This window comes from Cyprinus carpio, chromosome A20 (genome assembly GCF_018340385.1).
Source record: "Cyprinus carpio isolate SPL01 chromosome A20, ASM1834038v1, whole genome shotgun sequence".
Taxonomy (NCBI): Eukaryota; Metazoa; Chordata; class Actinopteri; order Cypriniformes; family Cyprinidae; genus Cyprinus; species Cyprinus carpio.
In genome coordinates this window covers 16,690,577-16,712,747 of record NC_056591.1, presented here as the reverse complement: position 1 = coordinate 16,712,747, position 22,171 = coordinate 16,690,577, and the positions used below count along the sequence as shown (strand labels likewise).

The 22,171-nt window shown below is 38.4% G+C and overlaps 1 protein-coding gene across 9 annotated transcripts in view; it reads right to left on the bottom strand.

Annotated features, from left to right (window-relative positions):
• Positions 1-22,171, bottom strand: part of LOC109112655 (NHS-like protein 1) — a 71,449-nt gene that overhangs the window by 3,092 nt on the left and 46,186 nt on the right. For 4 of the 9 annotated variants that reach the window (XM_042777856.1, XM_042777853.1, XM_042777855.1 and 1 more), the window contains exons 2-8: positions 16,989-17,141; positions 14,662-14,789; positions 12,646-12,838; positions 11,396-11,527; positions 3,297-6,506; positions 1,426-1,552; positions 97-135 (exon numbers count right to left, since the gene is read on the bottom strand). In XM_042777856.1, the coding sequence (XP_042633790.1) occupies positions 97-135; positions 1,426-1,552; positions 3,297-6,506; positions 11,396-11,527; positions 12,646-12,838; positions 14,662-14,789; positions 16,989-17,141 (3,982 nt within the window). Of the gene's footprint in view, positions 1-96; positions 136-1,425; positions 1,553-3,296; positions 6,507-11,395; positions 11,528-12,645; positions 12,839-14,661; positions 14,790-16,988; positions 17,142-20,955; positions 21,222-22,171 lie in introns of those variants that run through there. The other 5 variants (XM_042777857.1, XM_042777859.1, XM_042777854.1 and 2 more) reach the window with 5 other exon arrangements.

Genomic DNA, 22,171 nt, shown 5'->3' with positions numbered 1-22,171 from the left:
TCCCAAATCTGAGATGCTCTGGGAGATTATAGAGCTAATCCCACTAGCATCATCACGAGACGAATTGCCAACGGCTAATTACTTGCCAGACCGCACCTCATATGTTGGGGGTTGTTCATGATCAACTGGTCCTGGCTGAACAAAGAGAAGGAAAAGGAGTATAGAAAAGATCAGGAAAGACCAAAGATGAAGAGAACAACAGATATGACATCGTTGGAAAATTACAAGGGATGTGGAAGCAAGAGTTGAAACAATAATATCTAAAAAACAATACCTAAAAGTATGAGAAAAAAATCTAAATATCCTAAACAAATCCTTTAAAAAAGATAAATATCTAAAAAAAAAAAAAAAATTGCACATATATATGATTAAAACAAGATTATTTACTTGAGAAGCCAAACTGCATAAGGTGCAGAGACTATTTATTAAAGTGATATATTAAGTGATATATTAAAACATATTGTGATATTAAATTAATAATTACTATTTTAGTTTACGATTACAACTGTAATAGGATTTAGTTTTTAACCAAAATTTATGCTTATCTTGATTTAAGCATGTTTTTATATTTTGAACTAGAAAATATGAAAAATACTGAATAAATACCATTTTTTTCCCCACTGTAAAGTCCTTGAAAACAGCACGTCAAATCTTGAGATAATTGCTATATACACTGTGGTTGTAATCTATCTTTTACTCCAGTTTTATTATTTGATTCATCTAAAGCTCAGTGCTTTGAGAGTGGCATCGGGCAAACCGCAGGATTTACGGAGTACATAGCATCTGGTGCTCTGTCACACTATATCTAAACTGGTCTTCCATTTCAAGGATATCTTTTGCTCTAATATCTGTGTGAGATTGCAGCAGTCCAGAGCAGAAGGAAGAGCAAAGCCGCACACACACTGAAGCAGAGGAAACCAAATCCTCTCAAGTGAAATTGTGTGACGTGCTGAAGAACTTCAAAAACCTCCCCATTACACGTGACTATAGCAAGCCTGCATACGTAATACGGGTGTGTGAACTAAAACACAACAACATAATCTATTTTAAATAATGCACCATTCACTGTGCATCACAGGTGCATTTTTTATGTGAAGGACTGCAGTAAGGCTATGAGTGTTTTATAAAGGAATTAGAAGAGATGCATCTTTTTTTTTTTAACACAGCCAAACTATATATGAGCATCCAGTGGGGTAATACTTCAGCCTGGGGCATTTCTCATCTGACACACAGAGACCACAGAAGCTCTACTCTTTACAGGCTGCTTTCCTTCCACACTCCATCTTTGATGAATGTATCTGAGATTGGATAGGACAGCTCGGTTTAAAATTATGAATGCAGTTTACGGGACCAGGGAGGGATGGAGTGGAAAGGAAGTAGACCAGACTGGAAAAGGGATCACAGCAAAGTATTGTGGGAATTTACCTGTGAATGGCAGCAAAGAGGTCCTCTGTGGTGCGGGGCCGTGTGGGGGTCACCATGTCCCTACAGCTGTCGCTGTTGATGCTGGGAGATTGAGCGACGTCCAGTGTGCTGGACTCAAACACCTCACCTGGTAGAAGATTCATATATTAAACTCATATAATAATAATAATAATAATAATAATAATAATATATACATATATATATATATATATATATATATATAAAAATATATATATAGATAGAGAGAGAGAGAGAGAGAGAGAGAGAGAGAGAGAGAAAGAGAGTGTTATTTTAATACCACAGTGTTATTATCATAAAGTATAGCACTTCCAACACCAAGGTCATGGGTTTGATTTCCTTGAATACAAAAACATCTCAAATGTATCAAAGCTACTAAATGCTCAAATGTAATGATAATAACAAACTCAGCTGTCAAAGTGATACTCTCTTGCTCATAAATGCCTTGCAGTCTAGAACTCGATACTGTTACGCCAAAATGCATAGGCATGTTTGGACAAACTTGTCTAACAAAAACATTCAAAGCATGGAGAGGAAAATCTTCTATGCAGATTTAAAACACTGGTAGAGCTTGAACATGGTATTATGCAAAATATAAGAAAACATAAGTTTTAAAAGAGTCAATCAAAATCCTGAATTTTATACAAGTACCAAGACACATACAGCTGTCAATAAATCCAAGGGCACACACATATGCGTCACGGTCTTCGATTATAACATGTATAAAGATGGTAAAAATCTGTATGTTTAATATTATCTTACATTGTTATGGTCGTATCCACCTTTCCAGAGTTCAGTTGCTCTGCTCTCTTCTCATCTCACATCTGCACTTGCCTGAGCTGCTGAGGGTGATCTCACGTTACGCGCTCTCTTCCCTACCCCTCCCTCACTTCTCTCTTCCTATACCCACTGTCAGCTCCACCCCCTCCCCATCCCGTTTAAACAGCTCTCCCTAGGGAATGCTGTCCCATTCTATCCTGACTCTGACTAGAAGTGTGAGGGGGAGAGTGTGTGGACACTGTAACAATGGTGATGTTAAAAGAGATGCATATATTTTCTTTAGCTGTTATAATTTAAAATATATAAGAAAGAATAGCTAAAAAAAAGTCTTGACATGTAAGCTGCACACCTTCTTTAAACAGCCTCTGCTTTGATTACCATATTTAAGAGATGTCTGTGTATAGTTGATGTCAGTACTCTTAATATACAGTATATTAATTATTTAAAAATAATAATTTAAATATTTAATTTATTAAGATTGTAATTCATTTACATTTGTCATGTTATGTAACGTGCATGCAAAACAACTAGTGAGAGAATCTATAAATGAAAGATTGAACAATAGAAGAATAAGAGAGAGAAGTAAAACAAGAGAGTGAGACTATAAAGGAGGATGAAAGAATCAAAAGTCAAAGGGAAAGATGGTGAGAGGGGATGGGTGGCTAAATGAATGAATGATTGAATATAGTGACAGAGTTGGGGAGAGAGAGAGAGAAGTAAAAGTATTGAATCCAAAGGGCTGCTGCAGTGATGTCCCATTCTAAGCCCTGATTCACCCATTGGTGGAGGTGAGCAAAATCAGACACCTACTGATATACATGCACATGTGTATGAGTATACACAAGTTCTCTTTTTCTTTACAATGCTATTTTAATACAAGCTAAAGTGTCAATATGCATCCCCTTGTTCTCATTATCTCTCTTTATGTAATTTAGAGCTTAAGATCACAATGCCATCCAATAGTGTCTCTGACTCTTCCAAAGGGCCAGAGTATTTAAAATTGTATGTTGTGTCATTCGGTTTTATGAATGACCTCCAACCCCACAGAGTAAAATTAGGAAAATCTAGCTCACCACTTTCATCATCTTTAGAGCCAAAAGATCCTGTACTGCTGGTTACACCTTCATCATCTCTTTCTTCATCCTCTGCTTCAGAGGTGCCCTTGTCTGCATCAGGAATGATGGTACTAGGAATCTGGGAGAAGTCTTGAGCGTCACCATTTGTGGGAGAAATCTCCTCAGGGGGTGCAGAAATGTCAATGATATGCTTCTCCATTGTCTTTTCTTCCTGTTCTGGCACAGGTGTGGGGTCCAGTTCTTTAGCTGGAGATGTTGGAGATGTAGAGATGTTATCGTCATTCTGAGCACTCAGCAAATCACTGACATGATCCACTGAGGAAAAGATTAGAGAAAACTTGGGCTTTTTGGAGACCACAGGAGGCTTCTTCTTGGGTGTAGTGTTTTGTGGTGTTTCCACCGGTGATGCAAGGGCAGTCTCAAGACCATCTACTTCAGATGTGGCCTTAACCTCATCAGGATCTATGGAACCATTTGTAAGGCAGGATGACTGTTCAGAATGAGATATAACACCGTCAGGTTTTGCTTCAACATGGCTACCCTGACTGTGCTGGATGTAGAGTTTTTTCTGTGGAGATAATGGCCTTATATTTGGAGATATGCAAAGGATCCCCTGAGGAACTGTGGGATGCTCTGGTTTTTGAGACTTCTCTGGGGTTTGGGGTCTGGCTAACTGGATAACTCCATTGTTTTCTGGCCGTTTTGATGGCCGAAGCTGCACACTCTGAAGGGCAAAGGGGGTGATGAGAGGCATGCCAATCTTACAAGGCTCCTCAGAATGAGGGGGCTCTGGTTTTCTTTCTAGGTTCACTGGTTTTAGGCTACCTTTAATTTCCTTTAAGCAAGCAGAGGAAGGTGTAGGTGGTGTCAAGCTGGGTAGGTGTTGATTTTGGGGTTGAGAATAAGCAGGAATGGTAGAAAAAGCAGGCGGTGGTGGTGGAGGAGGTGGTGGAGGACTGAAAGAACTATTGAGGCTTGACAAGACAGGGTCAGTCAACACCTCTGGAGGTGGAGGTGGTGGAAATTCAGGGGAGGAATTGATGTAAGGAAGGCTCATGGATGCTTGTTGATGGGGGGTTGTGGGTAAAGGAGGTGGTGGAGGAGGAAATTTCTGGTCTATAGTGCAAACAGGCATGGAGGGTGGAGGGGGAGGAGGAAAGGATGGATGATTAAAAGGTACAAGAGTTACAGGGCCAGCTTGAAGAGGAGGTGGAGGAGGAACATTGTTCCTGTTGGAATCAGAGGTGTTGGAGGAAAGAGAAGTGGAAGAAGATGATATGGATACAGATGAAAGCAAGGATGATTTTCTTTCAGGAACTCTGGGTTTGGGCTTGCCTGATGGGGACATGCATCTCATGAAGGAGGGAACAGGAGTACCAGCTGTTGGAGTGTTGGATTGACTCGAGTATCCACTTGATGGAGAAGTCAACCGGTGTACCCGATCCGGTGATGAGGTGCCTGTTCTGGGCTTCACACACACATCACTTCCTTCCTGAGCAGAAGGAAGATTAGCCTGGTTACCATTGTGGAGGCTTTTTGCATTTGCCATCTCAACCACTTGTCCAGCAGAAAGTGTATTGGTGCATGGTAACTGTGTCTGATCTCCTGATGGACGAGGGTACTCCATGTAGTAGCCCCAGGAGTCTGCATAATCAGAACGGAGGCTACTAGTGTCACTATGAGAAGGTGTGACGTGACAAATGGAGTACACATGAGCCATCCCTGTAGCTGATACACCACTGCTGCCTGCACTGATGCTGCTCTGACTCCTGGAACGAAGCATCCAGGGGTCCTCATAGTCACTACAAGGACTGTGAGATGGTGAAGTGGAGGACCCTTTGCCTTTCAGCCCATTCTGAAGTGACTGTTGGAGCGTGGCAATCAATGACTCATTGAGAAGAGGACCATTGCTAATATTTGACTGTCCAATACTGGCAGTGGGAGAACTGGCTTTTTTAGGCTTTCGTCGTAGAGAGTCTGTGCGTGCTGGTGGAAGAGGTGGTTTCTTGGGCTTGCGTAGAGAAATGGAACGTGACAATGACCGGTCACTGTACAAGCTGTTTCGGTCTTCTTGTTGACCCAGGCACTCATACATACTGTGTCTTGCTGCTCTTCCTCCTATGCCATGACAATGGCCGCTACCCTGGCTCCTTGACCTAAGGCCTGAATCCAGATGCATGGAAGTGTAGTAGCCATCATTGTCCATTGAGTAGAGCGAACTAGAGTCTGTACCTTTTGAGGAGCGTTCCAGGCTACTATAGAGATGATTTACAGGTGTTGAGCAGCTGGAAGATAGTGTCCTTCTGGGCAAGACATTCTCAGGAGTGTCGTAAATCCATTGCTCTTCTGAAGACAATGTTCCTGCGGCAAGAGTGCTGTGGCTGTGCAAACTACTATCAGACTGGCCAGTCTCACTGCAGGTATCCTTCATGCCTGCTTCTGGTGTGTGTGATCCTGTGCCCACACTACTGGTGCTCTCACTGTTGACAGCTGAGACCATGCTAAGAGGTCTAGCTTTAGTGTACGGTGACCCAGCAAGTGGGCTCTGGCCAGGGCTTGATGTGGTGTGAAGTGCAATAACCTCAGCAGAACATGATAGAGTAGCATTGGGTATAAGGGAGGTTGAGTAGGCTGCATGTGGAGAAACTACACAGGCTGGACCTGAGACAGATCCCCACTCCCCTTGAGTACCTCTAACCTCCTGAGATTTTGGCCGTGCATGGGTGCATACCCTGGGGGCATTCCTCATGTGCACCACAGTATCATCTACTTGTAATTTTCTAATCTGTTGAGTTGCTTTTGCAGTTGAGTCTTCTTGTCTGAAAGGGGTGCTACTGTAAAGGGGCTCTGCGTTAAGAGAGACCCGTGCACCTCGTGGCAAGCTGTGAAAACGTTGGATATCATTGCCAAACTGTGGAGCCATTACAACAATTGAATTTCCAGTGGAGCTCCCATCAGAAACAGAAGAGATGTTTGTGGCAGAGGTGGAGATGCCAGCCATCTGAGCAGCAATTCCTTGGCCCTTCTGAGCCCGTATTCTTCTCACAGAGGGTGGGACAATTTTCACATTCTCAGTCTGGCAGCCAGAATCCTTTGTTATAGATTGACGGAGAGTTGAATTCCCATTTATGACTCGCCCAAGTGTTGAATACTGTCCAGGGATAAACATGGACTGTGGCCGAAGCTCTCCTCCACACCCTTTAGCCGCTGCAGAGAAAAAAAAAAAAAAAAAAAAAAGAAACAATTATGACAAATTCTACAGCTGTTTTTTTCTCCGTTTCTCTCCCCACCATCTCTTTGTGACATCAGCTGCCAATCAGATTAACACTCTCTACTGAGAGCTAATTAATTTGATTAGCTGCAGCCACATTGATGACTTCTGGAAACTTTGATGAAAGTGAAAGTGAAAGTGACATTCAGCCAAGTATGGTGACCCATACTCAGAATTTGTGCTCTGCATTTAACCCATCCGAAGTGCACACACACACAGAGCAGTGAACATACACACACACTGTGAAACACACACCCGGAGCAGTGGGCAGCCATTTTATGCTGCGGCGCCCGGGGAGCAGTTGGGGGTTCAATGCCTTGCTCAAGGGCACCTAAGTCATGGTATTGAAGGTGGAGAGAGAACTGTACATGCACTCCCCCCACCCACAATTCCTGCCGGCCCGAGACTCGAACTCACAACCCTTCGATTGGGAGTCCAACTCTCTAACCATTAGGCCACGACTTCCCCACTGATAACTGAAATAGCTCACCCAAAAATGAAAATTTTATGTTTATCTGCTTACCCCCAGGGCATCCAAGATGTAGGTGACTTTGTTTCTTCAGTAGAACACAAACAAAGATTTTTAACACAAATTTTTGCAGTCTGTCAGTCTTATAATGGAGGTGAATGGGAATCACGGCTAAAACGTACAATAAAAAAAAAAAAAAAACATACACAAACAAAACCAACTTAAACCCTGTGGCTTGTGACGATACATTGATGTGTAAAGACACAAAACGATCAGTCTGTGCAAGAAACTGAACAGTATTTATATTGTTTTTAACCTCTAATTCACGCAATGTCCGAACTGTTAGAACTCTCTTGAGCAGGTCCTCCTGAGCATGTTCTCAGCTGCATTTGAGAGATAGGTGGCGGTAATGCACTTATAAGTCTGCAATCCGCCATAAAGCAAGAAGAAGAAGAAGATGCCTCATGCACCTGCTGCTAAGAGGATGCGCTCAGGAGAGTTCTAACAGTTCAGACATTGTGTGAATCAGAGGTAAATAATGTTCAGTTTCCTGCACAGACTGATCGCTTTGTGTCTTTACACATCAATGTATCGTCACGAGCCGCAGGATTTAATTTGGTTTTGTTTGTGTATGTTTTTTTTTTTGTTTCATTATATGTTTTAGCCATGATTCCCATTCACTTCCATTATAAGAATGACAGCAACAGTTTGTGTTAAAAATCTTTGTTTGTGTCACCTACATCTTGGATGCCCTGGGGGTAAGCAGATAAACATCAAATTTTCGTTTTTGGGTGAACTATCCCTTTAATGGCTGGTACTAAATATGTTGTCCATTCCTGAGTGTCATTGAGAGTGTGTGCACTAAATAAGGATCTTAGCTGGTGCTCGAAAGGGGGACAGGCACATGGTGTAACATGGTGTAACCACAAATATTTATGGACTTATTCATATATGCATGCAAACACGTTAAGAGCAGGGGTTTTCAAACTGGGGCCGTGACGAAAGCCAGGGGGTCCTCAAAATAATTTGCTATACTGTATTTTCCAGACTGCAACTTGCGTTTTTTTATCTTCTGAAATGTGCTATGATTTATATTCCAAAGTGACTTACATAATGCATTAATGTCAAATAAGCAAAGCCTAAACATTTAAAAGCGGGCACTTCAAGGTTTATATAGCTACATATATTTCTCATGTATGTTTGACAAGTAGACAGTATTGCAGAATTTTTCTTCATTTTAGGAAGTGGTTCACATAAACCAAGATGGCAAGCGCAATTTGTTTGTTTTCTTTATTTTACAAAAGCACAATCTTTCACTGTTCTTTTGAAGGTACACAAATAAAAATAGACCGTTTTGAATGTCGTGATCTTATCTGACGGATATCACATTTTTCCACTGGTGCCTCCCGCGGGCACACAACAAATCAGTTGTAGAATTGCAACTTGACATCACAGCCTCATCATCAGCAAATTAAATGAGACAACCTACAAACGGTATTTAGTGACTCAATTTAACGAACCTGTTGTACAATATGTAGGTTTTGCTGCTCAACGTGAGCATGCCATGGTGGGTTTTTTTTTAATGTTTTTATTTTTTATTTTTTTTTGCATATGTGAAGGATGCTGTTAGTATATATTCGGACATGAGAGAAGTATTAAGCCTTCTTTACATAATAAGTAGCCTAATAGTTCAGCAACCAAATGTTAGACTGCGTAACGATTCACTCATAGAAATGATTCATGCAGAATGAGTTTGTGAGCCCATTATGTGGTCAAGTTTCAGTTTTTAGTAAGCAAACTTACTGTTTGTTTGTTATGGACATAGCCATAGTCGCAGATTTATGTTTCTGCCGATGGGTGCAAAAAAACAAGCATTTAATTTTTTTATAAAACACATTTTCACCGCTGTTTACACAGGTAAATGATAACCGGGCTAAGTTATCATACACATACACAACAAATGCTTAACATATTTAAACATCCTCATTACTCAGTAATTCATTATACTGGGTATTAGTTTTTTCTAGAGTAGGCTATACTCAGTTCGATGGTGCATTTGATGAATTCACTACACAAAACTTATCTTGCGAAGTGAAATGCATGCAATTACCAACAAAATAATACACACATTCTTTCTATGAGGGTTGCACTTCACTAAATAAAATTATTTAATAAATACCTGTTTACAAAAAGCACTTATTCACGCGTACGCAGGACAAAGTTTGAGTTATACATAATATCTGAGGGAGCGCAGAGCCATGATCACTATAGCCTATATATAATGGAGAGCAAGCCTGCTGTAAGCCGAGAGATTTGTGCTGGCACCCTCTCGTATTACAATAATGCACTCTCGACATTTCCCATTAAAATAATGCCAAAAACTGCCTCGAATGAAATATAAATACGAGAATAAAGTTGTAAAAGCAGTAATCCATTTCTTATTGGTTAAAATGAACGAAGACTATCTTGTGTTTTTCACAAGGACCCATGGGATCAGCACCTATGGCATTTAAAATAAATGTTGTTTGTAACGATCGGCACTATAATAATTTATTTTATATACATATATATAAATATATATATATATATATATATATATATATATATATATATATATATATATATATATATATATATATATATATATATATATTCATTTATTTTTGTTCTGTTATGAATGCCACGAAATTTAAATGATTTGGAGTGAGGAGAGGTAAAATTCATGTTAAGTGTTTATAATGTTTTTTCTCCCCAACATTTGTTTTATTTAGACCCATTCAGTATTTAATTTATTTCTGAAAGTAATAGTAAAATGCGACTTACACACCCATGCATCTTGTTTTGTTTTTTCCCCCTGACCTGGTGCAACTTCCCGGAAAATATGGTAATTTTAATTATATTATGCTGTAGTATTAAAAGGTACATATACAATGGGGACAGTTTTCACCAATAAAACATTCATATTATGTTCATTCCTCCTACCCATATTAAACTTTAGCCTTAAACACTTATAATTATGAGGGGGTCCTTGGAAAATCCTCCCCCCTGTAAGGGGTCCCTGGCTGCAAAAAGTTTGAAAACCCCTGGTTTAGAGATTAGTTGAAAACCACAGGCTGTTAATGCATTATGCCTCCTGTTACCATTATTCACACACCGCAGAGTGCAACCTTGCATCTTCTTAATGTCACGCTCATTGTTAGTGAATAAATTACCATACAAAAGTAATCATGACATTCTAACCACCAGACATTCAAACCACCAGACAGAGACTTGTCTTAAAAGCATTTCTATCAGATCAACTTTAGTTTTAGTCCCAGGGATATGACACTGGTGCATGAAGTTAGCCCTTACCCCTGCATATATAAACAGAATGGGACTTAATGCAGATTTATTGTGCTTCGCTATCAACAAAACATCTTTAAAGAGCTTTCTCCCCCACACCCATTTGTTCTGATAAAAGAAGGGTTGATTAAAAGCATATCTAAAAATAGAAAACACGAAAAGTGATGCAGAATGCCCTTTCCACGATCCCCATAATCTGACATGTGTGCAAACAAAAATGCCATTTTAACAGTTTGCTATAGTGTTTTTGAAAAAAAAAAAAAAAAAAAAAAAAAAAATTATATATATATATATATATATATATATATATATATATATATATATATATATATATATATATATATATATATATATGAAACTTGCTAATATGCTTGCTCATAATACACACCCAACTATGACTATCTGCAATTTTCTTTCTTCTACTATGTCTTTTTACCTCTTCCGTCCCCTTCTATTACTTCCCTGATAGTGTTTTGCCAGAGGAATCTTAATAGGGGATTATGCAGTGGCTTCAGTAGCTGCAAAGCAAAATGTAGTATGCCATCTCCAACAATGGCTCCGAAATCAGCACTTACATACACTAACAGGAAGCAAACTAAACGAATCAGGGACTGTGACCCAGGGGAGTGGTGGGAAATGGAATGCCGCTGGATGCAGCTGTTGGATGCTGAGATTATATAACAGAGAGTGCTAAGAGCATGCATGCAAAGACTCCCCACGACTAGGGCACGAGAGATTTTATGATTAGCAAATCAATACATGAGTTGAGAACAGACTCTTGAGACGGTAATTTTAAATAGGAATACATTTATTTTGGATAGAGAAAGAGCTCAGATTAGGATAATTCTAAGATTTCTAAAATCAATGAAAAGAAAATGAACTGAGATAGGAATGAGGAACAGTCATATCAAACTACATTAGATGGTCATGACAACTACAGTACTACATGAAACTCATCTAAATGGAAACAAATGAGGCATAAGCAGCAGCAGAGCTGGCAAAGCTGTACCATACCTAGTTCCTGTTGGACGCTGTCAGGTACCCCTGAAATAGTCTTTCTCCGCTTAACCTTCTTGGGCCGACGGACCAGAGTGTCAGTGTTTATTAGGGAGCGGCGGATGCTGGCCTGCCTGTCAAACGTCTCTCCTGGAGACCAGTTGACGAGGGCAGACAGGCAAAAGGGCCAGTTAGTAACATACATGCATCACACATGCAGCGCACGCACACACATCCAGTTCCAGTACTTTCATGCAAAGCCACACGCATTCTGCACAAGCAAATGATGTGAAAACCAAAGACAAAGACAAAACTGCACACATATCTACACTCAATTATGTTTAAGTCTGTCTGTGTCAAGAATGTAACTATGTTCAAGATTGGGTGGACAATATATGCATGCAAACTGCATTTGCCTTTGCAAGGCTGTATGGGGGATACAGCTCTGATCTGTGGTATACTAGGGGGATCCAGTATATGAAGAGGGAACCCTTGTTTGAAATATAATATAAGAAACGGTATTTTATCTATAAAATCACTTTTGTGCTGTAAGATGTGTTGTAGCACTGCAAAAGCAAGGGAACTCCAGAGACTGGGCACTGTTGACTAAGCTTCAGCACTGGGATGTCTGACTAAGTCACGGAGCTGACAGACTGAATTAATGTGGGCTTGTGTATGTGTGTGTGCTTTAAAATCTAATGCAGCTTCTTCCTGAGTCATAGTGAAGTTCAGAATTTTTCTGAAGGGATTGGAAATACAGAGCTTATTCTGTCTCAGGAAGAGACTATGTCGTAGGTGAGACTGTGTTCTTTTGGATAAGGTGTGTGTGAGTGTGTACTTCACAGTGATGCAGATTTAATGCTCAAGAAGATACTCTCAAAGGTCAAAGAGAGAGAAGGAAATGTCAGAACTGTTAATATGATAACTGTTAATGTACTCAGACACATTCATATTAGATCTATCCACGTGGTTATATATTCAGAACAGGTAGTATGTAGTGGTCATCCATGCAGTACTCAAATGTTAGAAACAGACATATCAGTTAGAAAAAAGTTATTAGGAATTACAGATAAAATCTAGTAACAAATTCTACGATTTTGCTGAGAGATTCACATGAAACAAATACGAGTGTAACACACAGACCAACTATATGAAATCTAAACTGACAAACATATGGATTCATCGAAGACACAACATGGAAGTTACATTTTTAACATTTCTGCAGTGCTGGCTGGTTTGACTGACAGCTGACGGGATGTATTTCTTACCTGTGACATTGATGGGGACAATATCTGTGAGAACAGCCTGAGCCTGCTGCCTCATCTTCTCCTCTGGAGTGGGCAGGGGCGGAGCTTTGGACCGTGACATTTGTCCATCAACATCAACCCCCTCCACCTGCGCTGGACTCTGTGCTCTCATTTGGCAGGTGTCTTTCTCTTCCTCTCCTGAAGATGCTGTGGACTGGAAAAGAGGTGAAAATACAGTGAGTTTCATGACTGCAGGGGCATTTTTGAGACTAGTAGGGAATTTCCTGGTCCTACCTACACCCCCTTATTTCTCTTTAACTTTAGCCAAGGGGTGTTTAAGGGTTGTGTGCCCCGACTTACTGGAACTCCAGGAGTATACAGAGCAGTTTCACGGGCAACTAACCATTAATCCACACACTCACATAAACACACTGAGAAACTCAGTGAAAGAATAGAGAACGGGAGCTGAGGGGGGAAAAACCAGTGAGGCGTTAAAACTCTGTTCACGCATTGTAATTCTGAAATGGGAATGCAGTTCGCAGCAGAGTTACAAATGGTCCATCTGAAGTTTCAATGTAACACCTGGGCCTCCCTCAGCCTCTCTAACAAACCAACTGTAGTTAAATCACTACAATACATTTAATTATCCATCCAGGTCATTAACAATAGTCCAAAACCTATTCACAGCTTCCTGAGGTCTTGCATTTTATTACCTGTCCTGCCTCAGTCAGAGTGGAGTGACAGTAAAGAGTATGAAAAATAATACCTTACATCTTAGAAGTGACTTCTACAAAAGCATGCTCCAATAAAATAGTTAAATGAATTTTTAAATTAAAAAAAATATATAAAAAAATAAAAATAAAACAAAAGCCTTTTCAAAAGCAGCAAACAATTTTTGTTTTATGACATTAAGCCATGGGAAAAAAACATCTTGAAATGTGAAAAAAGCAGGATAAAGAGGAAAAAAAAGAACAAGAAAAAGGAAATAGAAACTTAAGTATAAGGCCAGTCCAGCACTGTAACCTGAGTTAATCTCATCCCAGCAGGCTGGGAATGCAGGTCTAGGGTGGTAAAGAAGGTTAAAAGGGCATGGGATCCTTTAGGGAGGGCTAAGGGTAGTAGGAGGACAAAAGGATCCCTGAATCTTTGCTTTTACAGGGTCTGACCTTTCCAGGGCCCCTGAACGCAGTGTGATTAGGAACGATAAAGAAATGAGGGAGAATGAGGGCAAGGTTAAGATTGCCGTGCTATAAATAAAACCACATAATTTTTGAATCCATTCAATAAAAGTCATTTTCTTTCAAACCCATGTTTAATGCGCACAGGCTGAACAGCAGCTTTGTAGAATGGAAAATCTCAGTAAATAACACAAGCACAGTTGTTGCTTTCTAGCACATTCTGAGTAATAGTTTCATTAGAGTGTCAGTCTCCTGGGGTTCAGCTCTCATAATGGGGCCACACATGGCTGACAACATTAATGAAGCCAGCAGAGATACTGAAGAACTGAGGCGGGAACTCCACAGAGGCACATGTGGGAGGTTGTGATTCAGTACCTAGAACCCATCTGCAGGCAGACACTCTCTCCAGCAGAGGGTAGCCAAATCCTACAGGCTGCTGCACAGTCAGTGTTTAGGGTTATGCATTTGGGTTGAAAAAAAATAGACTGTACTGATTTTATAACAGATCATTCTTTTTATGGCCAATAATCAAAATGATGGCAAATATTGTAGATCTATACTAACAAATAATACACTTAACACCACTTGAATTTGTGTTGTTTTTTTTTTTGTTTTTTTTTAATCAGGCATCAAAACATTAAAATATACAGTGAAAAACACTGGAAAATGTTTTAGTACATTGAAACCTGGCATAGATAAAAGTATTTTTTGAACTATATATAAAATGCGTTAAATAAGCTTATATTGTAGTTGCTACATATTTAGTACATACATATATGCAAACATACTTTAAACTATATTATTAAATCTGTTTAAAACCAATACTAATAACCAGAAAGAAAATCTTGAATATGCCTACCTTTTTATCAGCGTCATCACCTTCAATATCCTCGTCCTCATGTTGGGAGTTTGTGGAGCCTGAGAAGGCAGGCCCCTGTGAGTAGTACTGTGAGCTGCGGAAGCCGTCTTTTCTCAGTTTATCACATTCTGTGGGAACAGAGCAGATACATCAGGACAAGTTTGAAAGGAAGTTTTTAAAAACTTTCAAACATGAATTGAAACATACAAGTAGATAGTATTTATTTGGCTCCCTCTAGTGGTCTGAGAGTGAAAGCAATTGTTTGATCCAACTAATAACAAAATTATATTCAATTTTTTTTTACAGGTGCATCTGAATAAATTAGAATGTCATGGAAAAGTTCATTTATTTCAGTAATTCAACTCAAATTGTGAAACTTGTGTATTAAATAAATACAATGCACACAGACTGAAGTAGTTTAAGTCTTTGGTTCTTTTAATTGTGATGATTTTGGCTCACATTTAACAAAAACCCACCAATTCACAATAAATTAGAATATGGTGACATGCCAATCAGCTAATCAACTCAAAACATCTGCATAGGTTCCCTGAGCCTTCAAAATGGTCTCTCAGTGGTTCACTAGGCTACACAATCAAGGGGAAGACTGCTGATCTGACAGTTGTCCAGAAGACAATTATTGACACCCTTCACAAGGAGGGTAAGCCACAAACATTCATTGCCAAAGAAGCTGGCTGTTCACAGAGTGCTGTATCCAAGCATGTTAACAGAAAGTTGAGTGGAAGGAAAAGTGTGGAAGAAAAAGATGCACAACCAACAGAGAGAACCGCAGCCTTATGAGGATTGTCAAAATCATCACAATTAAAAGAAATGAAGACTTAAACTACTTCAGTCTGTGTGCATTGAATTTATTTAATACACGAGTTTCACAATTTGAGTTGAATTACTGAAATAAATGAACTTTTCCACAACATTCTAATTTATTGAGATGCACCTGTAGTGTCTTTACACTAACTTTACAAAAAAGTATGGTTGCTGTTAGACTTGGTAAATAGATTAGAAAAGAGTAGTAGACTGAGATGTGTTCTGCTCTGTATGTTTGTGTGTGTGTGTGTTTGACAATGTGCAGGCTGCATCATACTGGCTTTTAAGCTAACTGTTGCAGATGGCAGCTACGTCCCCTTGGAACACATCCCACAATCCCTTCAGTCATCCAGTCAGCTGAATCCAGCAGTCTCTCTCCTGACAAACACACGCTCATCTGCTGCATCTCCTTATTTCCTGACTTTCATTTTATGACACTGCAATGTAGCTGTGCACACCATTAAATAGCAGAGGTGTGTCATTTCTGTGCCCATAATGGCACCAAACTGAATTGCAAAAATAATGAGTTATTTTGCAAACAGGTTTCCCAAATTATTCCATCATTCACCTTTTATTTAGTTTTATTCTTGTATCTAAATATCTATCTATCTATCTATCTATCTATCTATCTATCTATCTATCTATCTATCTATATATATATATATATATATATATATATATATATATATATATATATATATATATATATATATATATATATATAAAACTGTAAGTGCATGATTAAAAAAAAGTTTTAATTAAATCTTTGAATATATTTGGATATAATGCAACATTTACTTTTAACTTTCAGCCGTCAATCAAATTGGATTTTTGGCCCTTCGTATTAAAAAGTTTGGGCACCCATGCACAAGAGCAATTAACATAAGAGGCAAATCCAGACAGTGTAAAATAAATACAGACTGTTAAAAAGCCTTCCTCTTATTCTCCAAAACCAGCATTTATTTTGTTTGCTAATCCTTTATGGTTTCCATCAACACATATTTGTCAGCTAAGACTTTAAAGAGACGAGCAAGTTTACAAACGCTTTTTAACTTGTCATAAAAAGTGTTTAAGCTCTAACTTTTTCATAATCAAAGAGAGACTGTCAGAAAAGATGTGAGAAAGAAGTTTAAACAGCATTGAGAAAAGTTTTTGATGGCACAGATCTACCTGTCTTCATGTCTTCCAGTCTTCCATCTGAAGGCCTGCAGACTCTATTATAGTAATATGACCTACACACCTGTTCCTGTGTAATTAATCAGGCTTTACATCAGCCACCTGCACTGCAAGATCAGTCTTGGGTTACAATTAACTTCTAGGCCAAAATCTGTACTGCTAAATCGACCCCTGGATGTCACTAACAGGCCATTTCACAGGTGTCCAGTGAGCATGAATGACATCATGGGCCCGTTTACCTGCTGCTCAGTGTGTTTGTTCCATAGCAATGCTGATGTCATGCAGCAGGTTCGAAGCTGATTCTGGTGTGTAAGGTGTGAAGCTCTTACCTCTGAGAGCCGTTTTCAGGTTCACTTTGGCCTGGCGGTGCAGGTCTTCCACACAGGCCGGTCTGGAGCCCGGCAGAAAGACGTTCTCCTGCTGGTGCCATGGAGCCGTGTAGTGCACAGTCCACTTTTTCTCTTCATCCAGATTAGATACAGCTAAAAAAACACACACAAGGTTTAAAAATTATTTATATGCCAGAACAAACATTGAACACAGCTGTTTACTTGTAGCTAAATTCATGTTACCTAATGCAAAGAACATGTGCATATAACCAAATGCAAGTAATAGTGACCATATGTGTCCATTTGTTGACTGACTGTGAGTCAAAACAAAGCCAAAAGGACTCTTGAAGGCTTTCATTTTGTTTTAAAGTTGGCTAAAATCTTATGTTAAAACTTAACTGAATGAACCGTAAAAACTTGAACCAGAGAGTGACTTAAAGTGAACAAAAAGACCAGTACAAGCTTGCAGAGGTGCAAATGAGCTACGAGGTAAAGATGAATTCTTGGAGGAAAGACCCCTGGAGCTTGAACCCCCAGCTGTCCCGACAGCAAACAAACATAAACTACAGGCTGGTCGTTTTAACATGAGAGGAAGGGAAAGTAGAGGGGCAGTGGTGGGAGTTTTCTCACAGGTGTGAGAAGCTGTGTGTCCACAGGTGGCACTGGGCCGTTAGGCCGTGATGGCCCATCATGTGAGAGCTGCCAGACTGAGAAGAGCCCGCAGGAGGCCATTGTGTTTATTCATAAGACATCAGGACTTTCAGTATAGAAGTGATTTCTTAATCTTTAGAGAGACTAACACACACTGATGTGTGACTGCAAATTAATCTACCAAGGGCTTCTGTACAGGAGATTTCTGTGCAGGAGATTTTTTTTATTTAGCTTTCAATTTGAAAAAAAAAAAAAAAAAAAAAATATTTTATAACCCTAAAAACTAAACAAAAAATAGATAAAATAATAATAAAATAGAATAAAAAACACTGAATAATAAACATAATTAGAATTTTATAATTTACATGTTTAATTAATTTGTAATTTAAAAAAAAAAGATTTTGAAAGAAGTCTTGTTGCTCACTAAGACTGCATTTATTTGATCAAAAATACAGTAACATAAACAGTAACATGATATATAATTAGAAAAATAATAATAATAAAGTATTTTCTAATATATTTAAAGCAGACTTTTCAGCAGCCAAAACAGTTATACTATTTAATATTTTTTTCTGGAAACCATGATGTCACTGTCACTTTTGATTAAATGAATGCATCCTTGGTGAGTAAAAGTATGATGTTAACGTACAGAAGTTTGGATCTAAAAGTACAATATGAAAAGACACCAGTGGGGACAGGGGGAAGGAGCTGGGATCAAACTCAAACAATCAAACCTGCAATCAAAGTGTGAAAACAAGTTTTTCATCCCCCCTCCAGGTTTTTCTCTGTTTATTAACCATAACACTGAGCCTTTGTACTTATTGTTGTTCAAATCAATTCTGGGCTTCAAAGAGACTTTTTTTTTCCTCAAAGGCATCATCTGTAAGTGTGCAGACATCAGACAGAACAAAGCAGACAAACACATGGGAGGATGCAGAGGGCATTTAGTACTGCAGAAAAACAAGTTACAAATACAGCCGTTGGTAAATGGAATGACATAAGAATCTAACAAGTGCTGCATGTTCACATGATCTCTCTTTTTTAGGACATAAATTAACTGTTTAAAGTCTGAGGACACCAAACATCAAGTCAACAGAGCAGAGGGCTTTAGCTTTTAGCTAAGCATTTTGAACAAAAATTGAATCACCAACTTGTCCCTGGAATGAGCCCACAGTCGGAAATACTAATGCGTTGAGTTTGCCTCGGGTTAGTACCTAAATGTTATGTGATCATGGCTTCATCTAACTAAACAGGTCAATAATCTACTGACCAGCTCACTCTGTCACATAACCAGACCAACGCAAAATCTGCACAAACAGAATTCCACAGAACTGGAACATCATTCGAGTTCGAGCCTTAATTCTTGGCATGTGCATAAAGTGCACAATTTATGTTTCTAATCTATGTAAATTGCAAAAATAACAAGGATACCAAGGATACAAAATTAATAAGCAAAAAGGATACCTAAACACATTTGTTCATTCTACCAACAATACCATTTGCTGGACAACAAAACCAGATACACAAAAAGCATTAAAACAACCTTCATACTCAGCGGGAGAGATAATAGTGAGCGGGCGAGCTCTTTGAAGTGCCTACAGTAAATATCAGTTGATTCCAGAATAGGCAATTCACACACTCCCACTCAGATAGCCCACTCCACAACCCATTAAACCTGTCTGTGTGCTCGCAGCGAGTGAGGAGAGCGGCAGCAGGAACAAAAACCTGCATTGTGCCAAACATCAATCTCCACATCAGCCTAAATTCAGCACTCAGAATCAGCCTATTCAAAACTCCCATAATCCCTCTGGTCCTGCTCGTACCCACAAAAAACAAACACACTTTGCAGTCACCATCCACCACGTGTAACACTGGACTATGGATGAGCTCATCCACCGAATTTGATTTAGCTCAGAAGATAAATTATCAAAATTAAAAACAAATCATAATTAAAAAAAATAAAGTTTATTACACTGTAATACTGAGGCAAAATATTTATTACAAATTATATATGTATATATATATGCTATTTAATGTAATCTTATTATAGCAATTAACTAAAGGTTTTAGTAGATCAACAAGTATCTGGTTCAAGTGCAAATTGTATTAAACAACTATTATTAAAAAGTGTCTTCCACAAATAGTGAATCTATGTTTATGAGTGATGCACAGATAATAAATTCTGATTAATACAGATAAGACATACATTTTTTGAATTGATTTGAATATTAATTTACAAAATTCGTAACATTGTATTTTTTCATTTATATTCTATATTATAATAATATTTAATTCAATATTTTGAGATATGAAAAAGATTAAATTTAACAGTGTTATTAAAATTAATATTATAAAAGATTAACTTTAAGAGAAAATGAGATGAAGGCTAAAAGTAATCTAAATGTAAAACAAGGAGGGAACTGAGCATGCACACTGTACCAGGGCTGCACGATTTTGACAAAAATAATAATTGTTGATTATTCCCTTGAAATTGTAATTGTGTTTGATGCAACTGCATGCCATATTTTATATGAAAATAAACAAGCTGAAAACACTCTAACTGAAAAACGTTTAGTGCTTTTCTATTGTATTAAGCCTCAAATGTCAACTAGCATCGGATTGGTTTCTTCTTTAAATTATAAAAAAGTAAAAATATGAATGGTTTATAATGCTATACTAAAACTAAAATTAAAATTATGGGAAAAACCCTTGAGATAAAAAACGCAGAATAACACACGTGGACACTTGCCGCTTTGAACGAGTACGTAATTGTGCCATCCATAACTGTAATCGCGATTAGAAATTGATTAATTGTGCAGCCCTACATAGTACAATTAAATATTGACCAATACAGATAAATTAAATAGCATTTTTTATAATAAATTTTCGACTGATGACTGATCTGGTTTTATGGAATTGTGCTATGCCTAATGTAAATATTTGAAACCAGAGTAGGTATAATAAAATATGCACACAACCACAATATATGCATGAAAAGGTCATTCTCTGGTCATCATAAACAGCATCAAGGTGTTAATAGGTTTGTCTATGAAGTGTACAGGAAATGACTCATCTGTCCATGTTGAGATACAGATTTACAGCTCTTTACAAACTCTGAACTTACACACTTGACGATCAAAGTACTGATCTGCCACACATTCTGACACGTTCAATAAAATCGCTTAAATTTAAAATAAACCACTAGCTGACAGATCAATAATACACATAGCTATTCAAACAAGTTCACAAAACTAACCAGAAACCTGTTTGATCTTCATCAGACAGCACTGAAGGAACATGGTCAAAGAGTTCTTACCCTTGCGTTTGAAGTATTTAATGACTGACTTGAGCGAAGTCCCAATAAACACCATTATTGCAGTGTGAGAGGCAGGTGGACCTCTTTGCAGGTGGACAATTGTCACGGCCTCCCAGTACACAGGAGCGCTGGATGAGTAGTGTGTGTCGACAAACCTGTGTCCTCTTGCCAACAAGTCAGTATGCGCCTCTCCCCATTTGATCAATGCTTATCGACTCCACAATGAGCCCCTCCTACATATACACACACCCTCAACCCAACCCTGGGAAACACCATCCCCTCCTCCCTTTATACACACACACACACACACACACACACACACACACAGACACCCCCTGGGGCTAAGAGGGAGGGGTGTAGTATATGCCCCTCTGTTCATTTGAGCTTTGGTTACCAAGGAGCTCTCCGGTACGGCTCATCCGAAGTATCCGCCCTGCTTCTACTCTAATACAAGCTCATAGGAAGGAAACATCATAAAAGAGATCTCTTTAATCACTTAATTGTTTCTCCTAGGCAGCAATTAGATGAAATGGAGATTTATGCTAAAGTCTTAGATTTTTCTTAAGAAAAAGACTCCTGTAAACTACTATGTGTCTCTTCTAGAGTCAATTCTGATATCTCAATAGTCTCAAACTATACTAAGATTTGCCAAGACTCCAAACACACAAGTCTATAGGAAAAAAAAAAATACAAATGTGATTTCTGTAGCATCTAACCTTATTTTCCAAAACAGCAATGAAATATAAGAGGCTTTTGCTTCAGCATTTCACCTGAGAAAAGATCCTTCTACAGTCTGAAATAAAAAGTCAATGATTTCAATATGAACTCAAAACTTCTCCAAATAATTCTATATTTCTATAAAGTGAGTAAGATAAAAAAAAAAAAAAAACATGTCTTTGAAATGAATACTGACATAAAACTTTTGACACAATATCAAAAATCAAGAATGTAACCAAATATTCAAGTCTGATGGGAAAAGTTTAAGAATAAACCATTGTGAATCCCATATTGACCAACCACTAATCTGAATATTTTGGGTCCTGTCATGGGACCTGTCAATAATAGTCTCAAATAGGCTATGTCTATTTTCTAAGACATTTTAGAAGAAGCATTTGATAATATTTGATAAAAGCATAATTAAGAACTAAGTTAAGTTTCTTGGGCTATGAAAAAACAGCCTCTGAGCAATGAAACTCTCACTCCAGCCTCATGATGT